At 44.8% G+C, this 24,822-nt stretch overlaps 1 protein-coding gene across 2 annotated transcripts in view; it reads right to left on the bottom strand.

Annotated features, from left to right (window-relative positions):
* The window catches only part of mecom (MDS1 and EVI1 complex locus), a 127,346-nt gene that overhangs the window by 18,406 nt on the left and 84,118 nt on the right, over window positions 1-24,822 (bottom strand). For both annotated transcript variants that reach the window (XM_079272678.1, XM_079272679.1), the window contains exons 3-6: window positions 8,315-8,449; window positions 994-1,096; window positions 771-884; window positions 162-273 (exon numbers count right to left, since the gene is read on the bottom strand). In XM_079272678.1, coding sequence (XP_079128804.1) covers window positions 162-273; window positions 771-884; window positions 994-1,096; window positions 8,315-8,449 — 464 coding nt within the window. The remainder of the gene's footprint in view (window positions 1-161; window positions 274-770; window positions 885-993; window positions 1,097-8,314; window positions 8,450-24,822) is intronic.

The following is a 24,822-nucleotide window of genomic DNA, read 5'->3' as shown; positions in this document are numbered from 1 at the left end:
CACAAGCGCAAGAAAAACTAAAATGAGGATTGAGAATTGAGTTTTGTATCATATGGCTGTCTGACCGCTCCAGCTCTCCATGTGTATTGATGGAGATGACAATCAGACACAAATCTCCCGAAATAGATGTATGTGTTTGAGTGTGTCAGCCATTGACTTACCTCTGGACATCGGGGAAGACCTGGTCACACTCCTTACACTCCTGTAGACCATGGGACATGAGGAGGGGTCGCAGATCTTGAGGTTCCTGGGCCTGCAGGTCACTGTCCCCTCCTATCAGACAAGATAAAGGAACGCAAGAATACAGTTAAAATGAACCCCCCAAAAAGAAATATTGTGTTTTGGGGTTTAACTCCAATTTGTATATCAGACGTATTTCAAAAACTGCAAGTTAACTTAAAATGTAAACTATGTGTGGGGTATGTTTGGAGTCTATGTCATTCCATTACATAGATCATAACATACAGTTTGAAGTCTAAAGTCTTGGACAAGTAATGTAGGTCAAATATATTCTTCAGTGCATTAACTGTGGTCATTCTGGCTCAGTGGTCTCAGAATAAAACACAAGTTATGCCAGTTCGTAGACTCTTCTTTCCTGTGTCATTGCTGTATGAGCTCATTTTCAGAGACTCGGGTGGAAAACAGAGCCCCTTACATCATTAGTGTCATATTCTCCCAGTTCAGTTACACATCCGTCTTGTCACTCTTCAGTATCCAGTGTTGACAATGGTATGAAAATAGCCCACCGATTTAAAAGTAAAAAGTCACACCTGGGTTAAGGAAGGAGGAGGGGGGCATCCCACACGGCTGCTTCTGGTGGTCCAGCAGCTGGTTACGGGACTCAAAGTGCTGGTCACAGTCCTCACAGCGGTACTGCCTCTCCTCTGCACGGATTGGGAGAGAGGAACATTAGCATATTATGCATTTAAGTGAGGTGTATGAGTTGGTCAGGTGTTAGCAATGGACAGAAATGGGTTTTTGTGCGGTACAGACCATGGATATCAGGAGCCATGATGTCACATGAATACTCTTCAGCCTTCATGAAAAGTAGCAGCTCCTCACCGGGGACAATCTCACTGGTGACTTTGTAGAAGATCTGCAAAACACACACACACACACACAAAGGGATTGTGATTTAATCTGTGCTTTTATATCACAGTTTAATGAGTACAACAAACAGTACGGATCAACACATTTATTTTAAACCAGCAGAGGTCACTTGGAGTAGCTCCTGGTACTATATAAACACACACACACACACACACACACACACACACACACACACACACACACACACACACACACACACACACACACACACACACACACACACACACACACACACACACACACACACACACACACACACACACACACACACACACACAGGATAAATAAGAATGGAAATATACACTGGAATTAGCTTGTAATAATCATGTTAGACGTCTTCATGAAAAAAAGGAAGCACAAACCATACAGTAGAATAAATATACTGTCTCATATACAGTATACACTCACACAGACTGGATCCCACAGAAATGCTTGTAGTAAGCAAATAAACAAATGAATGTGTGGCGAGCAAGCTCACTTATAGTGATAAACTGTGAAACCACATAAGGTGTTCAAAAAATGCATTCTGCTAATTGAGTCTTTCAGTGATGGATGGAACTTCCAAACAGCAAGATCAATTATCTAACACCACTTCTAGGTGCTCATTTAAGAAGCACGTTTCCACCAAAATCCACTTATTTTAAAAGCTTCAGCATTTCTATAAAAATACGAAAGGTGCTGATTACATGACAGACTGATTGGTTGTGAAACTGTGTATTCGAAGAGGGTCAGTCATTTTAAAGAATCAGCTGAGAGACCCTGGGACTGTGGTGCTTCCCATGGACACACAATAGCCTTTCTCTGTGAAACAATCCAACATGGCGTTATTTTTGGCACGCTTTGGAGGTCTAACGTATTACCTTCCTCTGTCGTGTCGATGTGACAATGATGATTGGGGGATTTATTCGAAAGGCAGGGGGGAGGGGGAGCTTCTGGGAAGGCACGGGTCACAGGTACAACGCTTATGAACAGAATTCCTGGCGAGCACTGAGGAGACTATAAAGACACACTGGCTCCGCAGAGAGCTATGATAAATATCTTGGTCACAATAAAGATCAGGATGTATTCTGTCGACTATGCTATAATTGTTTGTGTCATTGTTCTAACTTCTGGAAAATGATATAATACAAAATATGACATCCATTCCATACTTTTACAGGCTCCACTGTGACTCACTGGAGAACAGGAAGTTCCTCGACTGAGAGTCACTCGGGGAGCTCAAGTGAGTGCTGCATCTGACCAAGGCAGCGAGGTCTTGCATGTCAATGACTGAGGAGTGATTGGGGCACAGTAACCGATGTAGCTTTGTGGTAGCATGAAAGTACGATTTAAAGTCAGGCATTAAAAAAATCGAAGCAGCCAAGAAAGTTCGTGGGAGGGTGGCAGGCACCACACGTCTGACTCCCATTACAGGGCTTAACCAGAGTCGTTACAGTTATCCAGACCAGGAGAGACAAATTACACGTCAACCACCAAATGCAATGCATTGTAAAACACTCTTGTTTTCATTTTTGCAGCATTTTATTTTCAAATATTTTCAATTTAACCGTTCCATAGAGAACAAGTTTGCCAACTTTTTTTGGGGGGCATTTTTGATGTCTGGTTGCTGCAACCCCATTGTTTCTAAGAAAGAATAAAGGGAACTGAGCTGTGAGGGTTCCGGACAGAAGCTTTAATCCCTGACATACCCTACTCTAACCTCTGGCCACACCATAAACACACACATGCTTGAACATGGATGGAACTTCATACATGCACGCATTCACAAACAGACACACTCCTTCCTGTGCCCGTCACCTTTGTAAGGCCACAACAATATTGTGATTTAGAAACAATAAAGCAACAGTTCAAACAGACATGCGAGTCTGCAGGGATTCCGCTCTGAGAGACTGATACCGAGAACGAGGAGGGAAGCTCTTTGGAAAGCTACCAGGGCGTCGGAACATAAAAACGAAGGGACACTGTCAAAGCCACTTCGTCCATGAAATCAAGAGTAAAGGTCATGGTAAAGTGCAACTAGTAGTCCATCATTTCAGCATGTTTTACATATAATTAGACAATTAAGAAACACATAGTGAGGAAGACGGAAGACCCATGGTGAGTCTTTCAAACAAGAAGCAAACATTCACTTTGCAGGCCTGACCTCTGACCTCCCTCTTTTTAGGGCTCAATGAACATTTTTGGAGTTCTATTTCTCTGTGCTCGCTGCACATGATGATGTGTTTTGGGGTAGCGTAAGTGCACACAGGAGCAGGCACAGGAGGGCGATTACGAATATGAGGGGAATTCCCCCGACAGCTCCACCCCTTCCCTGAGGGCCGCCGCAGATAAACAGTGAAAACTCACACAAACAACAACAACAAAAAGAGGCAGCAACCCACTGAAGAACAGACGAGGCAGCGCTTGATTCCTTAGCATGTAATGGACACACACACACACACACACACACACACAGTGATGGCCAGCAGCTTAACAGAGGCTTAAAATAACAGGTTATTCTGGAGATAAGATGGCCAGGGTGTCTGAGTTCACACTGACAAAGCAAGCAGCCTCAGCATCGAGACCATTTGCTACTTGTATGGGAGAGAAAAACAACACAGAAGAAATTATTTGAGAAAGAAATTCAAAACATTTCTCCTTTGGAGATAAACATAGATCCCATTAATGCAAAAGCTTTCCTCTGACTGCAGCAGTAGCCGGGGAAAGTAATGTTGATGTTGATCAATTATTTTCCATCGATCTATATCGATGCATCATTTCTCCTTACGTTTGTGCATTTATCCATTCACACTATACTTATCTTTAGCTCACTCTTTCTGTCAAAGGTTACAACCACAAGAGGATCAAAGGCTATAATCGGACTACTTCATTACCTTGACGCGATTAGTCATTAGCAGAGTAAACACAGTCACATTTTCCCCGGTCACACCCCGTTGGCCCACTCCTCGCTCACACAGAGCTCAATCGACAGGTACGCCATTCAGTGACGGTGCTGTCCTGCTACAAGGAACTCTCAGTCTGGGTGCTGCTGCTCGTAGTGCAATAAAACCCTTCAACTCTCAAGCTACATTAACATTGAAAAGCTATGGAAGAAGGAAGATACAGCAGATCCTCAACCAAGCACTGAAACAAAACTTCCACTGTTCCTCATTTGCAGCTAAAATAAATCACAAAGTATCATCAAATTTAGGAAAGAATTCCTACTACATTGGGTACTTGTGCTTGCCCAGCAGTAGCACAACAACAACAACAACAGTGCGTGTCCACACGAGATGCAACCTTCCTGCGGCTATCAGGGTCATGCAACATGTACAGCGCGTTTGGCAGCCACCACCACTTGGCTTCGAAACAAAACCATTTCGTGACTGAGATAGAAATAAAGAGTACGAGCACACAATGTGCAGTTGGTTCCAGCAAATTGGATGACCATGTAAGGGAGCCAACATGGCTATATTCATCTTAGATCGAGTCAGCTGTGGTAAAGTGACCTCGTGAAGAAGCAGAAACTTGGTCAGGTGGAAACTCTGCATCTTAAAAATAACTGTTTTTTAGGCCTTCGGGCCTTTTTTTTTGGTCCCCTAAGACCTCAATGAGTAGCATCTGCAATGATCTGCGTTGGATTTGCAAGGTTGTTCCAAGTTTCTACATGTGCAATCTTGAAATCTTTTTTTCTTTTTTCTTTTTACAATCAACTCTTTTTCAGAAGCCAACACATCTCAAGCCGTTATCTCAGTGAGTTACAGTCCCATCATGATTTCACCGCCAGTGTATTAACACAGTGAATGACTGTCTGTGTTTTGCTAATATGCCCCTCAGCCACTTCATCCCACTCAATACTGAGTGAGAATCAATAGAGCGAATGAGATTAACGCTCATATCCCTGTGCACTGTCTTATGAAAGGCTCTTCGGGGCCTCGTTGGATGATGTTAATTACACTTTGAATCCATTTTCCTTTCAATTGAATCTGTGGAGTGAGGAGCGCAGTGGAGGGGTTTTCCAGCCCTAATTGCCCCAATTATCTTAATGACAAAACATGCCCATCGTGGCGGGATCTGTGCAAGAAGTGCTCAGGCTGCGTTGTTCAGCTCAGCTCAGCGCATTAGCAAACAAATGAGGACATCAGGTGAGCTTGTGGCAGCGACGGTCAAAGGCTAAAGTTGGACACAAACAGCAGGTCGCAGGCAGTTAAAAGACTTAACGATTGCAAATTAGCTGAGCCAAGATTCTTTGTCGTTCATTCATTTTTCTCTGAATACTTTTAAAGAATTTTGCACATCAACAAAAATAACTAATTGTATATTTCTTCTAAATTCTTCTTCTGAGCTTTTTGTATTTGTAAAGGGCTCAATTCAAACCTTTGCACGATGAATTAATTACAGGTTTCAGTGTGACTCACAAACTGCGAGACCTGCCATCTCCTTCCTCTCCGGTCTTTCCTGTTACTTTCCACTCTGCAGTGTCAAATATGTAAAGCAATAAAACACAAAGGTCATACAAATAAAGGCTGTCCTTGTTAGAATACAGTGAAAACACTGAATGTGCAGCTAATTCTAATATGAGAGAAGACATATGTAATCTGTAACTTAAGTCCCATTAAATTCAAACAGCTGGACATCTACAGTGATGCAATGTTTCAGAGCTATTCAAATCACTCACTTTTTAAATTCAGAATTTTTATTTTCGCTTTGGAACGAGAGAATCGATATGTGAGAAATGATGGCCACAGAGAAGATTGCAAGACGTTCCAATAAGTTCTGACTTTCTTTTTGTTCATATTTGAAAATCTGTTGAAGATGTTCACTGATCTGTTATGGCATTATAGTAGAGCTGACGGGTTAAAAATGAATTGTGAGAGAGAAAGAGAGAGAGGGAAAGGAGAAGAGATCCTCCAGTAAGACATAACAGGCATTTCCCTCACTCTCTCTCTTCTCACTCATTCATTCCTCGCTCACTCCCTCACCCTCCTGAGATTGCTCATAAAGTTTTATGATAAACAGAACTGGGTCAGGAATAACAGGACGGAGGCCAGTTTTACTCTCACGCTGGCAGGGCTAAATTGGAAGTGAACCAGGACCAAATGACGACCAGCACACCTGGAAATTGCTGTCGTTGTGTGACATTGTCCTAAAATAATTCATGCAACAAGTCATTTCATGCTGACGGCACGGAGTAAGAGTTGGCTAAATTTGGTTCTGAGGGACGATTTTACGTAAACAAGTAATATGTAAGCCCCGGGTAGCTCGGCCTGTGAAGATCTGGTGATGGTACGCGTTGTGCGGCGGCTGCGTAATATGTGGTTTCAGGCTGCTTTTAGACTCAGCACTTCTCTGTGGCAGTAAAAACCTGTTGGAATCAGGGACTGTGTTTTAACATTTCCAGCTCGGAATGAGGAGCATGGGGAGTCATCTGAACCGCAATGAACAATTCACAGTCCAGCAAACACAAACACACACACACGCACACACAGACACACACACACACACACACACACACACACACACACACACACACACACACACACACACACACACACACACACACACACACACACACACACACACACACACACACACACACACACACACTAAAGTTCACACATGCATACATGTAGAGACACAGGCAGTTACAGGTGTGTGCACACACTCCAGAGACACAATGAAACACTTCACACACTCAAAACAATTCAATGCACACATAAAAGCTCTCGTAAGCACACACACACACGCACACACACACACACACACACACACACACACACACACGCTATCAAAAACTGACAGCCGCTTTACAAGACCACCCCCTTCAGTCTATTCATTTTAAACATACAGACAGGCATTGTGAGGCGCTACAGTGTTTTCAAAAAACACCAATGTTGGCCGGAAGGCTTAAAGACGGCACATTGTGCTGTGTTGTGACAGTGTGTAATACTTAACAATCACCTCATCATAGCCATGTCCGTGACCTGTCGGAGCCTTACACAGCCACCCGAGCAGAACCACAGTGTTGACAGCGAGTCACACCTCGCGGAGAGGGCGGCATAGAAAAGCCCTCTCTGCCTGTTTGTCTCTCTGTCTCCTTTAACAGAGAGTGGGTAAGTACTCCTGGAAAGCTCCTCTTCTTCTTCTCCTCCTCTCCCCCTTTTCCAATACTGTTCATGAAAAGAGCGTGGGCTATCCACTCTCTCAACCTCTTCCTTCCTTACCGCACAGGAGGATGACATGTGGAGGAAGAGTGGGAGATTTGTTCCTCAGAAGCTCTGAGTTTCTCCCTTTAGAAGATTTCCAAATGATTTCAGGGTCATAAATATGTTACTGTCACGTACTTTGGACTGACAATTCAACGGGCGACGCTCAACAAGTAATCTATGGTGGACCACCAGTGAGAAGTGATGACAAGTGTGCATGCTAGATTATGTTTTTTGATTCGGGTCAAGCCATGGTATGCTCCATACACATGTCAAATCTAGTTTAGCCTCTTGTCTTCCTGCCATGCTGCAGGTTTCTGTGTCGACGAGAACTTGGGATTACCGAGGTGAACAGGCCCCCATGTGCACAGCACGCACCTCCCTGTGCAGCCAGGTGAGCAGCGGAAAAGGACTGTGACATTCCTGGCATGTCTAAGAGTTTATATCGCAAGCGTGACCGGGAAGTGTGTGGAACTATCATCTCGGCGTGCAGCCTCTGATCCTGCCCTGTGGTCCTCGCATGGCAGAAGCCAGAGCACAATTCCAAAAAGAAAACACACACACACACACACACACACACACACACAGATAGCGAAGAGTCTCTGCGGTTCAGCGTGGGGGAGAGCTGTGTGTGTGTGTGTGTGTGTGTGTGTGTGAGTTAGAACTGAAGGCAGGGTGGGCCAGCCACTCATAAGACTATCTGACTTGGATCACAATAACACCTTTTCACACAACAGCACGCAGACAGGACAACCATTGGAAAATAAAGGGAAGCCTTCTGGCATCAGAGCTGTTTTTAAAAAAAAGCAGTTTTAAAGATCTGAATGACTTTCAGTTGCACTTGATTCATCCGGCCAGACAGCAAGATTCAGGCACATCACCATGTGAGACTTTTGAAATCAAGACATGTTCTTGTTTTTTTCTCGCTCTCTTTTTTCTTCTTCTTTTCTTCAGATCATATTCATCTTGTATTTTGTTGAGGTTGTTCAGCCAAGCAGGCTGTGAGTGTGTCCACATACCTGATCACCTATCTGGCACGCTGTCAGGTTATGCTGCTTGGCCGCAGGGGCAAACTGGATGTGCTTCAGCCAGCTCCCGATATCTGGCTTGCTGGCATCCACGCAGAATTTTACATGGCCTGACCCGTCCAAGATCTGGGGGGGGGGGGGGGGGGGGGGGAGAGAGAGAGAAGAGAGAGAGAAGAGCGAGAGAGAGAGAGAGAGAGAGAGGGAGAGGAGAGAGAGGGAGAGGGAAGAGAGAGAGAGAGAGAGAGGGAGAGAGAAATCAGACTTTGATCAGTATCAGTCCAGGTTACTGTGTCCAAACACTGACTAACCACATACCTCCCACAGAGAAATAAGACTCAAATGTTATAGGAGCTGGTCTGTGGTGCAACACACACACACACACACACACACACACGCACACGCACACGCACACGCACACACACACACATACATCATTTTGGTACAGTACAAGGAAAGTCTATTTTAATCACCTAAAAATTCCTCTGGAATATAAAAAAGCTTGTGTGCATTTTTTTGTATTGATAATCATCATTTGTACAGTAATTTATGGAGGGAAAAAACTTTTTTTCTATTACCACAAAATAATAAAATAAATTAAATAAAATCTATTATATATCTGTGATATTTATTTCTTTGTTTCGTCTTGGGGAAGTTTTAAAGGAAATATGTCATTCCCATTGCAGCAATAAAAAGTAAATTATATCATTTTTTTCCAGCAACAATAATGCAGTACCAATACAAGACTGTAAATCCCTAAAAATATAAAAATCAATGAATTAATAAGATTAGAAAAAAAACAAGAATGGAAAAATGTGTGATGCAACAAATTCTGATTGATCAGTCTGGTGTCATTTTGTTAATAAAAACGAATTGTATAAATACGCTGCTAAATTATCCTGGATTTAAATTCACTTCAGCTGGCGTTTGAATTCGTTTCTGAATATGTAGTTTCATCGAATTAAATAGTGAACTATACAAATTTAAACAGTTTGTTTTTTATAAATATGAATTTAAAATTATATTAATTAGGCCGAAACTATATAATAATAATTATAATAGCACTAATAAAAATACTAATAATAAACGAATAAAACAATTACTCTCCCATACAAAACTCTTCAAGCATCATAAGACCAAAATAACAATAAATAGAATGAACCGGATTATTATGCAAATCACAAGACCACTGCACTTCTATCGTTTACAAAACATTCATACAGGATTTCCCTCAACGAATTGTCAACGGTATCAAGTCGTTTTAAGGTGTTGCTATTTATTACACAGCAGCTGTAAACTTCACTGGGAAATAGATAAACAGCAGGAACTCGCGACTGCTAGAAATTACGAGGAAGTAGCCGATTGTTGGGATGCAAATAGGAATCTCCACCAGGGTCACAAATCAGTCTTTGCATAACCTGCCACTGAATAAATATTTAGCTTGCATGAAGCCCTTTGTCTGGATCTATCCATTCATCATGCAAAAACACTCTCCGGCATATAATTTAACCGTCAAACTAAGTTTACAACGAAATGAACAATGAACCTGTTTTTTATTGTTTGCTCTATGCAAATCGTTCAATAAAATCAATAGTTTCGTTTATCCATAAAGTATGTTTCCTCTTACCGTTGAAACTCGCGTGCGACAGTTAAAACCTCTTGGGACAATAACTGCGCTGCTAAACTGATGAAAAGTGATGAAAACTCCGGTTTAAAAAACAACTGAACGAAGTAAAAAACAACTCGACGATCAAATCAACATAAAGACTACAAATTGTCTTAGCTGCGGCGCGTTCTCCAGCTTTCTGGCATTGTAAAAAAAAAAAAAAAAAAAAAGAAATTCACCAGTGTTCTGCTGTTTTTCGGCAGCGGTGTCTCTTCAGGTTTCAAAGCCGCAGGACGAGTCGACTCCTCGCCGGTGCGACTGTCCCTCAGACAGCGCGCGGTCGGTTCAAAGTAAATCCTCTCTCACACCGCGGACTCGGTCAGTCTCCTCTCACTGTCCTACAGACACCGCGGCTCGGAACTAAACCACCTCCGGCACATCAACTTGCTCCCAAACTCTTCGCTGCGTGCGCTTCGCTCGGCTCGTCCGCTCCTCACTTGTCACCCCTCCTGTCCTGACGCACCCAGGTGTCCACGAGTAGCCATTCAACTTTTCATTTTTCTCTTCCTCTTACCCCCTCCTCAGCCAGTTGGGATGTTTCGTCTATATGATAGCGGATATATTCATGTATGTGTGTGTGTGTGTGTGTGTGTGGGTTGGGGGGGTTGGTTTCAAACATCGCCCCCTACTTCGCGCGTCCCGGACAGTTTTGTGTGATGTTTCTCTTGCGCGCATTGTCTCATAAAGAAGAACCCGGCGCGTCCATCCCTATAGCCCAGAGACAAAACACGGGACCGTCTTCGCCTCGGTCCCCGGTCGGAAGCGACTCCTTCTCCGCAGTAAATTTTAAAGTGACAGGGGCCCGAGGTTGGAGAGGGTGAGCGGGGTCAGGGAGAGGTCGGGATGGGGCTTCTGAATGGATGAACTACACACACAGGCTGCACACTTTAATGAACCAACATGAGCATCAAAGCATGTATCCACGTGTTTCCAAACTTTTTTTTCTTTTCTTTTCACTGTTCATGGACCATTTCATGGCATTAACTAAACTGAAACGGAGGTTTTTATTCTCATTTTCTTCACCTCCAGGTTATGACTTAGTTTTGTATCACAGTTACGTCATAGCAATAAGAAAAGTGAGAACTACAATAAAAACCCGTCTCTGTGCTCGCTTTACGGAGTAATGTAACACTTAGACTTAAGTGTTCCTTTTGGGGACCTCCAGGCAACTCCACATGGACCATTGGAAGTCCCTGTGCCTCAATTTGGGAAACACTGACCGAATCACCTGCTTTTCTCAGGACCTGGTTGTTAGGTGGCTGTAAAATACCCCCCTCCCTCCCCCCCCCCCCCCCCACACACACACAACAAGCAAAGCTGTTTTAAAATGACTAAAACACATTAAAAGAAAAAAAAAGATAAGACAGAGGCACAAGCTCAGTTTGGTGTTTGAATCAATCTTGTATTAAAAATGCATATTTCAATTGTGGAGTATGAACTTTCCTCTGTGCACCTGCTTGGGCTCAAAAGCAGAGAGAGCACGTCGCATTAGTTTGAATTCATTGGTGTTTTATCTAGATGTGAAAGTTTAAAGCTTAAAAACCGATATACGTATAAACGGAGAAGGGTATAGAATAATAAAGAAACGTCCTCGTTGTCAGTGAGCGGAGTTTATTAGGCAGCTCATAAAGCTGGAGAGGACAGGGCTTTGGCTGACGAGAGCAGATGATGATGGATAACGCCTCACACTGTGACATTGACCTTCCATCCCAGATAATGCCTATTGTTTTACGAAATTGCGGAGCAAATGTGCAGGAAGGACAGGAAAAATCATGTGTAAATAAGGCAGGACCCCGCCACCGATTCCCATCGTCTCGCGCTCCTTGAGAACCGAGGAGAGACCCCGGTCCGCCCGGCCATTGATTTCCTGCCTCTCCTCGACTTGTCCATTGTTGGAACCCTTTTTAATTTAGCCATAAATTGGGAAAGCTCAAGTCGAATGAGCTGTTCTATTTTCTTCCTGTCAGGATGAGGGATTTGTTTTATGATGCATTGTGTATTAAACACAAGTAATCTGGGAAAGTGATTGCTTCACGGCCTCTCCGGGTCTGATCGAGGATCCTGATAGAGAGAGGGGTCCGAGCTCTTTTCTGAAAAGGAGGAAATGTCAAAAAAAAGGAGGATAAACACGCGGGGTTTGTGGTATCACCGGGGCTAAATTGTGGGTAAGGACCCCATGAGTCTGGCAACGAGGAGAACTGTACTTCTTCACCCTGTCAGGAGAGGGCGTGCTCAACTGAACTGAACTTTTGAAACATTTCTAAAGGAATAGTTTTTTAGATGACAATATGACAGTTAAACATAATTATGGCTTTGCATTTATTGTTATGAAGCGAACTTTTCTTAATTTAATCTGGAGCATTTCCACCATTGACAATTTAGTAAAATAATCAAAGGCAGAACAAAAGTTTAAAAAATATATAATTCTTAAATTACGACACTTGTCAGACGTCGTTAGCTGCACTAGTTTATCCCCGGAAATGTAGTCGAGATTAGCCGTTTTGGAAGTGTTAGGAGTATAACATTTTGGAGTAAATTGACTCCAACAGCCCCAAAAAAAAGAAAAAAAAATCCAACCTTCCTTTGTGGATCACGTGCTGGCCTTTATTTTTGAGCCGTGAATTTCACTTTACTTTGAAAGCACCACAGTTTATATCTCAGTTTGTAACATGCTGCTCCATCACTCAGCTTTTTGACTCATAATAAGATGGGGGTCATTTCTTTCTCGTCCGTGTGAATTGCAGCACACAACATCTACATTAAGGCATCAAATTGCTAGATGGGACATGAAAGATTCAGCCGTATGGGCCTGAATATATAATCACCTGAACGAGCGGCTATAAAGCTCTGGAATCTACACGGAAAAAAAGACAGATGGGGGTGAATTTAAAACGCTTGTTCGTTTGTTAATAAACCACGAGAATGATTTGGAAGGCGTAGCTCTAATTTATATTTATTTCACCAATCCGCCATAAGCACTGCTCTGATATGCTGAGATGAAATAGATCTGTTTTATCTGAATTATGCCATGCCTTTTGTCATAATGGTTTTGACATAGCGACTAAATAGGGGTGTGGAAAAGCTGTTTATCAACAAATTACAAACCAAACACATGCAGGCTTCAGGGTATGTTAGTTCCGACTATATCATGCCACACAGCATTTCATACTTATTTAAGAGACCCTTAAAATGGACAGCATCCGCGTAATGTTTAGAGCTGAGGCTTTAAAGTGCTGTGAAATTCATGAAAGGAGGTTAAATTGCTTTAATGGGCCCATGCTTATTTTGCTTGCGGCTTTCTTGTTTGTTTTAGGAGCTCGGTCACGCAAAAAAAGCCAATTCATACATGAATGTGGGGAATTTTTATGATCAAATAGCTTCATATTTTACTTGATCTGAGCTTCATGGCCAGTTATCCTTTGAATAACTTTGCAGCCATGTTTTTTTTTTCTGGTATGAAAAAAAAAAAAAAGAAGTGATTTGGGATTTTGCTGCTCCATCTAGAGCCATGTGAAGTCTGATGGGACAGGCTGGAGAAGAGGGGGGATTCCCGTGTGGGTTGCAAACTGACTCCAGCCAGCGAGCAGCAGAGCCTACACACACCGCTGCAGCAGCCGAGGGGCCACATGGAAACACTGTGTAGGCCTGTGTGGTGCATTCCAGCACATCCTCCAGGAGAGCGGAAAGAAAAAAGAAAGAAAGAGAGGCGAGGAGAGAAAGAAAATATCGCAGCCAAGTCCACATGAAATAGCTCTACCATTCACGGCAAGACCTCCCATTGACACTGGTCGAAAAGCTGCATTAAGCCTCCATCATGACTCTGTATGCACACGGCCCCCCCTGCTCATTTTATTTACTCATTTAAAGCTCAAACGAACGGTTAGTCTAGACTCTAGAGTTTGCACAACACTCTGCAACTTCTTCAATGCGCGTCGATTACTTCACAATGCATGGGCTGTGCAGCCTAACGTGCCGATATTAAAAGGATGGGCCTGCCGGCCTCATAGCCCAATTACCATTGAGACAGAGCAGAGGAAATGAAAGGGGAAAATGTAAATAAGAAAAATTTCCTTGGGTCTGGAAGTAGGCCCGTTGTGAGCGGCGTGTTAATCTCCACCTCAGTAATTTGGTTCTGCGGGAGAAGACAGAAGCCCTGCTGCTGTGCCCTGCACTTCATAAATCACTGCTTTATGTGGACAAGGTCAGCGCCCCCCCCCCCCTCCTCCACTGGCCCCTCCGCCATGTTTACCCGGCCGCCCGGGGGCTCTCAGGACTAGACCAGCTCACTTCTAATTACTTTGGATTATTTTCATTTGCCGGGGGGTTAGCCAGGAATTCTGGCAGGGACAGAACAAGAGAGAGGGATGATTTCTTGACAAATTTCTGCCGCCTGTGAGGAACAGGCCCGGCGTGTTTGCTGAATTAGCACCCAGTCATTTTGTTCTGGCACTGTCGGTTCCCTCTCTGACAGCCCCGTGCAGTGACCGGTCAGCCAGAGCACTGTATGCACATCAACGTCGATATTAACAGATGCTTTTATTCATTAACGATCTAAAATAACTATTTTCTTTTAGAATAGGGAGGCAAGGCATCACAAGGCATGATGCTTGATTGAGAGCATTTATGAGAATACATAAATGATCTCATCTTATTTACCAGCTCAGAGAAGGACCTGTGAGAGAGGCTCCTGTTTTTCCTTCATTAGAATGAATTTGTTAACCTGAGCTGCAGACCAGTAAAGAGACACTCAAAAACCTTACATTAAAACATTAAAACAACAGAATCCCCTCAAAATGCACAGAACCTGGGCCAACATCTGTGTTGCAGAAGCAGGGGTGCATGTGCAGGGCCAATAACGGCACACATATCTCCTCTATATTTTATGAGAATGAATGTGATATTTAATGGTTCCTTAATGTGAATGAGATATATTGTTCCTTGTGCCAAAATCAACACTGCCAGCAGGAATGGCACAACAACAAGACACGCTCACTGGATCATCACTGAACCGATTGTCAAAAGTCGTCCGAGCGTCAGGAGGACGGGGCGAATGTAAAACTAAAGGGTGGATATTATTCATCATTCAAAAGTTAATTTGAAGATAATTGGTTTTAAGTGGCTGTAGCAAGTTGGGGGCTTTGAGTGGGTAGAGGGGGGTGTGGGGGGTTGGCAGTGATGTACAGAAAGCAGGACAGGCACTTCCTCCGCAGACCCTCAGCATACAGGGCCACACTGTATGTGGGCTTCGGGGTGCGATAAAGCTGCACAAGAGTCAAAGGTCACGTTTTTCAAGCATAAATTCAGCGGGCACACCGCTCCTACACGCATGGGACAGACTGGAAACTTAAACGACCCACTCCAGTCCAGCCAGAGAAAGGGGGGTGGAGGTAATTAGAGCATGTTGCCGGTCGCCGCAGGGTGAACAAATCGGCTCTAAAACGCTCATAGATATCATCTTTAAAAGGGCTTTTTATGTACAAGAGGTAAGGCGGTATATGGAACTGAACACGGGCACTTCAGATGTTCAAGTGTCACACATTCATTACATTTACTGAGCCCTCTTCTCACGTTTAAAGCGAGGGCTCTGCTGCAACACGACGACAATCTGCTTTTCATATCCCGCGTCCAATTGGAAGGCTAATATTTTAATGCTGGCGGACAGCAGACAGACGTAACACTTGTTCAGTGTGACCGGAGAGAGAGCTGCCATGACAGTTAACTGTAACCTGAATCTAACAGAGCAAGCATCGAATATCATATGAATGAAGGATGAATATATATCAGAGTTGTGTAGAAGCCGATTAGAGGTAAAAAAAAAACACAACGGAGAAAAACATGGCGATCCATCCAAAATTTACAAGTGGTCAAAAAACTGCAATGTGAGAAAGTGAGAAAATGTACGAGGAGTAAGTGCAAAGCATAAGCAGATTGTCTGCACACGCATGGAAACCCCCACCACACACACACACACACGCACACACACGCACACACACACACACAGCACAGGTCAGGTCAGTGTATGTGGACATGATTAAAGTCGGAATTAACTCGGAAAACAACAAATCAGTTGCAACAACCCTAAAATGAAGGAAAGCTGGGCAGCTCACACATAACACAGGGACACGGAGTGGCTCCCATTAAAGGCTTCACTGGCTTCAGTAGCATCAAAGAGGCCCCCGAGTTAGGCTGGGATTATATTAAACCCGGGAGCTCGTTGCACTGCTGAGTACAGGGCACATGCTGATGCTGCTGCCAGTACACCATGCTGCTGGCATTTAGACCAACGCTCTCATTAAAATGTGGCTTGGGCACTGTCTCCGAAAGGAACACACACATGGAGTAACGCCGGGACACAGACGAAAACACAAACCCTCAACAACAAACAACAACACAAAAAAATGACTATTTATAGATGACTATATTACGATGGTGACTTCATGATGAATTGAAGATCGTATTGTATGTGTTTTTTTTTTTTAAACGCTATTTACAACATACCTTTTATACTCGAGGAGCTGTGTAGTATTTCAAACTCTTAACAACATTTATCAATACCTCTGCAACTCGACACACTTCACTAGTTGCGCTGTAGCCGATATAGTTGAGTACAATGTCACAAAATGTCAAAATGTCAGGATATTTCCAACAATGATACCATATTCTCAATTACAATACCACAAATGTGTATGAAGTCACAAGTAAAATAATCACACTGATTGAAACGTTGATAGCTTTTTAATAAGAGCGCGTACGTAATCACTTTCAAGATGATTTCATCCCAACATGATGGAAGTCTGAAAGTCGATAAATGACACTATTGGTGCACACAGGCTTGTAAATACGAGAACAGCAAAAGTTCTCTGTGTATGTCTGTATATCCTGAGATAAAGCAATCTCACTTGGCACATTCCAGTAGTCAGACTTGATATGAACCGTCAGACATGTGCGTCAATACTCCCAAGGTTTATTCAATTCCAAACCAATCATTCTGGTGTCATACACTTTTGGGTTAATATTCTAACTGTGAGGCCCAGGGCTAGGTGAAGATAAATCAGCTTTTATGATGGGTTGTTATGGTTTTTACGGCGCTGGGGTTGTGAGGGACTGATTTGGGGATCAATCACCTGCAGGTGTCTGCTGGGGTGCTGTGAGGATCGATTGAGGATCTAGAGCTGCGGTGATGGAATAGAGGTGTGTTTGCTTGTGTGTTGAGATTGGGTGCAGTTGTAGAAGTGTGTGAAGAGTCTGAGGGTGAGCGAGAGAGAGAGAGACAAAGTGATGAAGGCGTGTGTGTGTGTGTGTGAGTGCTTCAGAGACAGAGAAGAGATATATCTGGGGCTGCAGCGGTGATGAAGGGTCGCTGGACTATGACCAGACCAGCTCGGCTCTTATCGGAGTCCCCCACCCCCTCCTCCCTCTCCCTCAATCCACTTCTTTATCTAGATGGCACTTTGGAAAATCTCATTGTCACACAACATTTAACAAAGACAAAAGTCCCGAGCGGGCAGCTGGAGATGACTGGCCTGACAGAGTGCGGAGCGAGTGTGCAGAGTACACCTCACACATCCTCTCACTCACCTCGCAATGTGTGCAAAACGCCGCCAAGACACACAAAAGCCAGCGGGTACGTCTATGCCCGCAGATGGCACGAGCGCACATCAACACGCAGACACATTGGTGGCGCTGAAGTTGCTCAGTTTCTGTCTCTCTACGCCCCCCCCCCCCCATGGATACGGTGTTTATTCACATTCAACATCTACTCTGACTGTCAGACGGCTGCTTCCTCCGTCCTGTCAGCGCAGCCCGGCTGAAACAAAAGAAGCGCAGAGCGAGGCCTATGCTTTCTGAATCGGAGGAAGTTGGTGCTGATTAGGCTGCCCCCTTGAAGAAGCATTCCAATCCCGTTAACCCGCACGCTGGCTGCCCACTCCAAACCATGCAGCAGAGCACCGGGAGAGTAACCCTCACACAGCCCCACCCTTGAGTGCCCTCTCACGGGGCAGGACAAGCATCTGCCCTATCTTCCTTTCCTCTACCCTGCTTTGTCTTGTCCCGTCTCTTTCCACTTTCTTCTTTATTAATCCCCTTTGTTCTTGTCTCCTGCTGTTGCCGCTTCCCTACGAGATCCTCTATTTAGCTTCTTCCTCCATTTTCCTCCTAATCTCTCATCCACCTTCTGTTTGGTTTTTGTTCCATCTTGTGCCGGTCCCCTCCTCTCCTCTCCTCCATCATCCCCGCCGCACGGAGACGCGACAGCAGTCCCTCGTTGGAGGAGAGAACATTCCAGCTTCTTCACACCCTTACCTCTCTATCCCTGATGAATGCCTTCACTCCACTTGTTTATAAGATAGAGGGGGTTATTTATAATCAAGCCGAAGCGAGTATGTACACACTGTGGACATCCTGATAGAAGGCAACGTATTCAATTTCTGTTTGTTTGACAGGAGCGCTGTCTCTCTCCTACTCCTTGACGGGAAGACCCCCATCCATCCAAGCAGGGGGCGCGACCCTAGCAGCACTCCCCTCCCTCTTTCTCTCGCAAGTGCTAACACATATTAAGTAAATGAAGAGTCTCTTCAGGCCGGCAGGAGACAAACGAGCTTCTTAAACATCGGAGGAGTGGCGGTTTGATCTGGTGTCGGCGGGTGTTTACGACGTAACTGCGGCAGAGTTGTGTTTGTGATGTTACCCATCTAAGTGTGTTTATACTGTGGTGGAGATGACCCCGGTCTCTTAGCCAGGTGCTGAAGCTCTACGTCTTCTGTTTGAGAGGGAGAGTATTCTTATGGCTTTGGTGTGTGTGTGTGTGTGTGTGTTCATTCCCTGCAAGCCTGCGTGTACGCGTGTGTGGCAGTGCTTCTAGGCCAAATGCTGTCCAAGCAGCATACAGCGAGTGTGACCACATCGAAACCAGAAACAGGTTAGAGTGTCTGCTCTCATTCTCCTCTACGCTTTTCCTCCTGTCTTTCTGTTTCATTCTCTCTTTCTGTCTCTCTCTCTCAGTGATTATTGTCATTCTGGCTGCAGAAAAAAACAACAACACTACTAGTGGGAAGTGTAAAAAAAAAAAAAAAAAAAAAAAAAAAAAAAAAAAAGGTGGGGGACGGAGGGAAGGGAACCGCGGCCAAGCTGCGGTGGGCTGACGGCGGCGGTGGTGGTGGTGGGGGGCTAGAAGGCCCCCAGGGTGGGTAAAGGGTTTTGGTGAGGGCTCGGGGGTTGGTGTTGAGGTGTGCTCAGCGAGAGGGCCCTGGTGTAATCTCAGTGCTGAATAGACGGAGCTCTTAATAGAATCCCGTCGTCCGGCTGCCACCGAGAGAAACAAGAGCTGTAATGGATGGGCTCAGCTCTGGCTCCCACTTTCCCCCCCGTGACCCCTGCGTTGGTCAGAAGTAAGAGCTAAAGAAGCATTGTAGCCTCGGGCCTGATTGAATGGGGAGGGAGGGAGGTGGCGGTGGTGGCGGTGGCAGTGGGGCGGGGGGGGTGGGCAGCCGCACTGATAGACCAATTTCCCACTACTGCGAGCAGCAGGGCTTGATTGATGAGGGCTGGTGCTGGTGAGAGGAGGCCCATCACATACGATCACATAAATACTTATTCAGCTCGAATTGGGCCTGACAAGCCTTACGACAGCTTTGTGCTGTCACAGATATCATTGGAAGGAAAACGCTCCATTAATCATGCGTAATTAACTTTTCAAAACGTAGGTTCTGCTTGGAACCAGCACTAACCCACTCAGTACCCAGATGCAAAAATCCCAGCATCTTAACTGGGATTGTAGAGGGCCTTATTAAAAGCTAGGGACAGTTTCCCCTGAGCCGCTCCGTTTGTACAGGAAACGGCTTCATTAGTATTGGTTTAGGGCTCTAATGGGCTCAATACAAAGCCTCCTCTCTCTAACCCAGCCGTGTTCAGTGGCCTTACAGCGCAATATCCTGTGAGCGCGCACGGCCATAATGTTCTCCGTTTGAAGTCGGAGCAGAACCCATCTGAACGCCTGCCACTAGTTAACTACCTTGACCCTCCCATAAAGTAGTGTGGAGGAGTGAGCGTTGGAGGGCCCAACAAGCTACGTGGTTTCATTCTCCCTCTCTCTCTCTTTCTCTCTCTCTCTGGCCAAAGGTAGCCTCCCCATGGGAGTAAACTGGACCAGAGCCCTTTTGTTTTAAAGCAGCAGACCAAATGAACCGCCTCACATTAGGAATAACACAAACACACACACACACACATCCTCACACACTGATGCATGCACAGGCCTATACTATATCTCATCTGATCAGCATTCCGCCTTCAGCTCTCTAATGCTGCCCACCTGCTGCTGCTGGTGGTACAATGTAAGCAGTTGGCATGGGAGAAGACAGAAAACAATCGGGGCAAAGCAGCCGTTCACCTTGAAGTGGAAGTGAATCTTAAGCTCCGACAGAAAAATCCAATATTATCTTAGAGACAGATTAGAACAGTTTTAGTCGGTAAATATGTTCTGTATGTTTCTCAACTCAATAAACAACACACAGCCGGGAAACAGGAAAGTGAGTTATGTCATTACAAAATGTCAATAAGTGCAGAACTCTTTGTAGCACGTACAGTGCAGCATACAATTGTTCTCGTGTGCATTGATTTTAACAATAATTCAGGCTGTTGAATTCAGCTGAAATGACTTCCTTTCCTTCTTTTTCTTAAAAATGTACAGTCCCATTGGTGCAGTACTCAAAATGCAGGTGAATGCTGTATTACCCCCCACAGCCAAATACCACATTTTTCTCAGTTGGTTCTTGTGGGCATCACATATTTTCTCTGACTTACTACAAACTTTAGTTCAAACTTACTCATGACATGCTTCAGCATACACTGTTACATGGAATTATATTGTATTTCTGAGGGAAACCGGCTCCACAGTGAAGTTTCTATTTTGCCATACATGGTTAGCAATTGACTTGGTGGATCACAAACACGTACGCGCGCAAACACTCCCAGGTTCAGTCATCCCTCTTCTTCAGTTCATCTATGGTCATTTCCTCTCAACATCATCCTCACTGCAGCAGGGACCTGACTCATTTCCTGCTAATTAGCTCTGTCTGGCCCTCTGAGACAAAGAAGACTAAACCATGATAGTCATATTCCACATCTAGACACCGTGACGCATCTGAGTGGACCCATCTACAAGCACGAACCACCCCGCATCAAACTTCATTGAATCATCACATTCAAATTTTTAGCAACACTGCCTTGTTAGCTGAGGTGGACGAGATCAACCCTTCACGGCAAAATAACAGTTATGTTTTATTCGAGTACTGCAGCCTGGCTTGGCACCACGCAGCATGTAAAAATAGAGAGAAAAGCACAGCGAGGAGCTCAGGGAATCAGTCAGTCTGTATGGTTACTGGCACAAGCAGCGCACAGCTGATTGAAATCTTTGTCAGGAACATGGTGAGGAAAACAGCTTCCATTACTGGCTGCCCTGGTCAGCCCTCCACAGGACAATTAAAGCTGAAGTCCTCAAGGTGCCACTTGAGAGTGTCTAACCCGACGAGTAAATGAACCAGTGATTGATTGATTTATCATTTTGTACTTTACACTGATGAGCGATTTGTTTTTGTAGCCGACTTCCTCTTTGGGTTTATCAAATGCCATTTTGTGCGGCTTGACTGCATGAGCAGTTTTTCTACAACATGCTGCATCTGTTGCATTTTGTTAATCCCTGCTGGCTCCCTGAACTCAATTAAAATGTTAAAACTGTGCTTAGTTTGGCTGAATTCAGCTGAGGAGAATAAAGCTTTGAATGAATTAGATTGATTTAATTGAATTAGCAGAAGTCATATTTCAGCGCAGCATTTCCTCTTTGGGATGCCCCCTCTAGTTCAGAGTTTTACTCACTTTCTTCTCCAGCAAATATGCAAAGCTATATGTAGTTTGTCCTGTCGAGCATCTGGTTTCCCAGACCAACCACTGTCTGATTTTGTTTTTTAAACCTCTTACTCACATCTCAGTGAGCAGCCTGGGCCAGTAAAGCAGAGGCAAGGCCCGGACCAGGTGTTGTATTCATGATCAGATGAGGCGTCTCAAGAAGAAAGGCCTAAATAACAGCAAAAAATGAATTCTGGAGTCGTGGGGGGTAAACACTTGAGTTGGTTCAAGTACGTGAAAGCGTGTTCAATTATCAGTCTAGATATGGGACAACCCAACAGTAATGGAGACAGGTGGTTATAGTGAGACCACACGCAGAGGAGGAGAGAAGCGCAGAAGAGGAAGAGTGGAGGAGTGGGAGACAAAAAAGGGAGTGGGTGAAGGGTCAAGTACATTCAGTCAGCTTAGTTTGACTTATATGGAGAGGGGAGACAACAATAAGTGCTTGTGTGTGAGGGCCTTGAAGGCAGCGCAGCTCTTCTGCTCTCACAATGGCCTGCTTTCCACTCCAGGGCCTGAGCGCACGAACTAACATCACCCACGTTTCTCCCAAAACTACATTTCATTGATGCTTTTCATGATTTGTCTGCTAGAAAAACTATTTCTAAGCTGGTTAAATGATTCAAATGGACAAATGCCCATTTCTCATTATAAACATCTGCAGTTGCCCTTGGGTTTTGTAAGCCTTACTTTGCGCAGTGGGAAAGTGGCTATTGTGAAAGCCCTTAAAATGAAGCTTTCTGCTTCCAGCTCAGTTGCTCACAATAGTTTGGCTGACAGTCAGGGCTGTTTTTTTCCTCTTATTCACAGAGAGAGTATTGTAAAAGGGGGATCTTGGCCATGGAGGTTTGTTTGTAAAAGAATAGGGCACTGACAAAGCTCAGGTAAAACCTTACCGGCAGCGATATTAAACTGGTGTAAAATTACCCTGTCAATTCAACGTTATTTGTGTAGCCCAAAATCACAACTTTTACTCAAGGGCTTTATGATTTTTACAGCATACGATTCCCTTTCTTTGCTCCAAAACACAGGGTAAGAGTTATAAAACAACAAGTCTTTAACACAAAAAAAGAGAAGAGACCTCAGGAAGAGAAACACATCGGGGGGGAACTCTCGTCTTAGATCTTTTCACTTCTCTACATTGTACTCTAGAAGGCACATCAACTTAATCAGTCCACTACTGAAGAGTATTTACATGTTGCAGCCAGAAGATATTAATCACAACTTGTCCTCTGAATGCTGTTTCCTTTGGATGACATAAATGCGCGTCTTTATTCCTAGACTGGGTTAAAAGCCATGATGCAGGGACGGACTAGTAGATCCGATATGCATGAGGCCTGCTGAAGGTGGATAATGTGTATCATCACCACCCATTTAGGTACAACAGAGGGTCTGTCTTGTACATAGCCCGTAAGCCAAGCAGAGCACCCTCCAGAGGTCTGACTGATGCTTGCTAAACCTCAGGAGTGTGTTGAATGCTGGAAGGAGGAGGGAAGGAGAAAGGGAGGGAAAAGAGACGGCCTCAGTGTTAATCAGAGATTTCCCAGAAGAGCCGGAGTCATCGCCTCAGGGCAGAGAGAGCGAGAGAACGAAGGGTAGGCACGGAGGTGTGGAAACGAGAGAAGGCTTGAATGTGAGATAGACGGGAAGACGGAGAGGAAAGGAAGGAGGCAAGCAAGGCTGGCTGCATTCCTGTGGCCACAGCTGCGGGAGCGGCAATCACTAAAATGTAGCGCTGTCTCAATGCCGGCGATTTCTGGACACGTTACAAACGAAATAAAACCGCACGACATGTCTGTTTTTCGAATCAAAGAAGAGACTAGCAATCAACATGTTGGGGTTTACACTACCTCCCTCCGTCCTCAGCTCTCTTCCTCCCTCCAGCCTTCTCTCTGGCTGACTGTCATTCCCACCATGGCAGGGATGACCCCTTCTCTGTCTCTATATTTGCCCCTCTTTGTTCACCACTGGTCAGTCGGGGCAGGCATCTGAGACTCAGACCATCGATCATCGGCCTGACAGCGGGCCCCAGGCGGGGACGGCCCTGTTATTTGGACTCTGTGATGACTTCCTCAAAAAGGGGCCCCTCCTTCCCTCATGGGCCTGGCATGGCTGAGGTTTGGTTTGGAGCCTCCATACCTTCCTTGCATGTCCATAGAAAACACATTGGATTCAGTGGCCGCATGTTTGGGTCACGCTAGGGTGAGCAAGACAGATAGAGTGTGGAGTGGGAGTAAAATAGGTCCAGCGAGCACAAGTTGTGGTGCTGGAAGCTTCTCGGTAGCTTCTCCAGTCCCGAGGAGCCCCACGATGAAGACTTTGGCAGCGGTAATAATAGAAGTAGAGGTTAACGGAGTACATTTGAAATAAGAAAACAAAAAGCAACAGCTGGAGTCCTTCATTTATCAACGGGATCTGTCCAAGTTCTAGCAAGATATAGCAACAGTACATTATAAATACTTTAAGCTATCATTTGGACCCATGTGTTTATTTTATCTTGGTTTGCGCCCCTATGTCTTCCCACATGACAGTGTCCAACATCCTTGGTAAAGATGGACCTAAAAATACCCCAAAAGTTCCTTCCCTCCCGTCCACTGTCATCATTTACTGCTTAACTCCTGCAGTTCATCGTGTCCTCCCATTCTGCCTCCTCTTTCACCCTCCAACTCATCACCCCCTCCCATTCCTTCTCCCCCCTCTCTCAGCCTCTCTCAGGCACAAGGCCGGGACTCAGCAGACATGCAGTTGTACTTTTGTCTTGCTGCTCACATCGCGTTATCATTACAGCTGGCTGTAATTGGAAACAGGAGCCGATTTTATTAGGATGCATGGTGACACGGGTATCTGTCTCTTCTGATATTCCCGGACTGGCTAATTTCCCCCCTCATCTGCATTCGACAGAGCGGAGACAAGAGAGCGTGACAGCGGATATGCA

This window comes from Melanostigma gelatinosum (genome assembly GCF_949748355.1).
Source record: "Melanostigma gelatinosum genome assembly, chromosome: 7".
Taxonomy (NCBI): domain Eukaryota; kingdom Metazoa; phylum Chordata; class Actinopteri; order Perciformes; family Zoarcidae; genus Melanostigma; species Melanostigma gelatinosum.
This window is presented reverse-complemented; position numbering and strand designations above follow the sequence as displayed.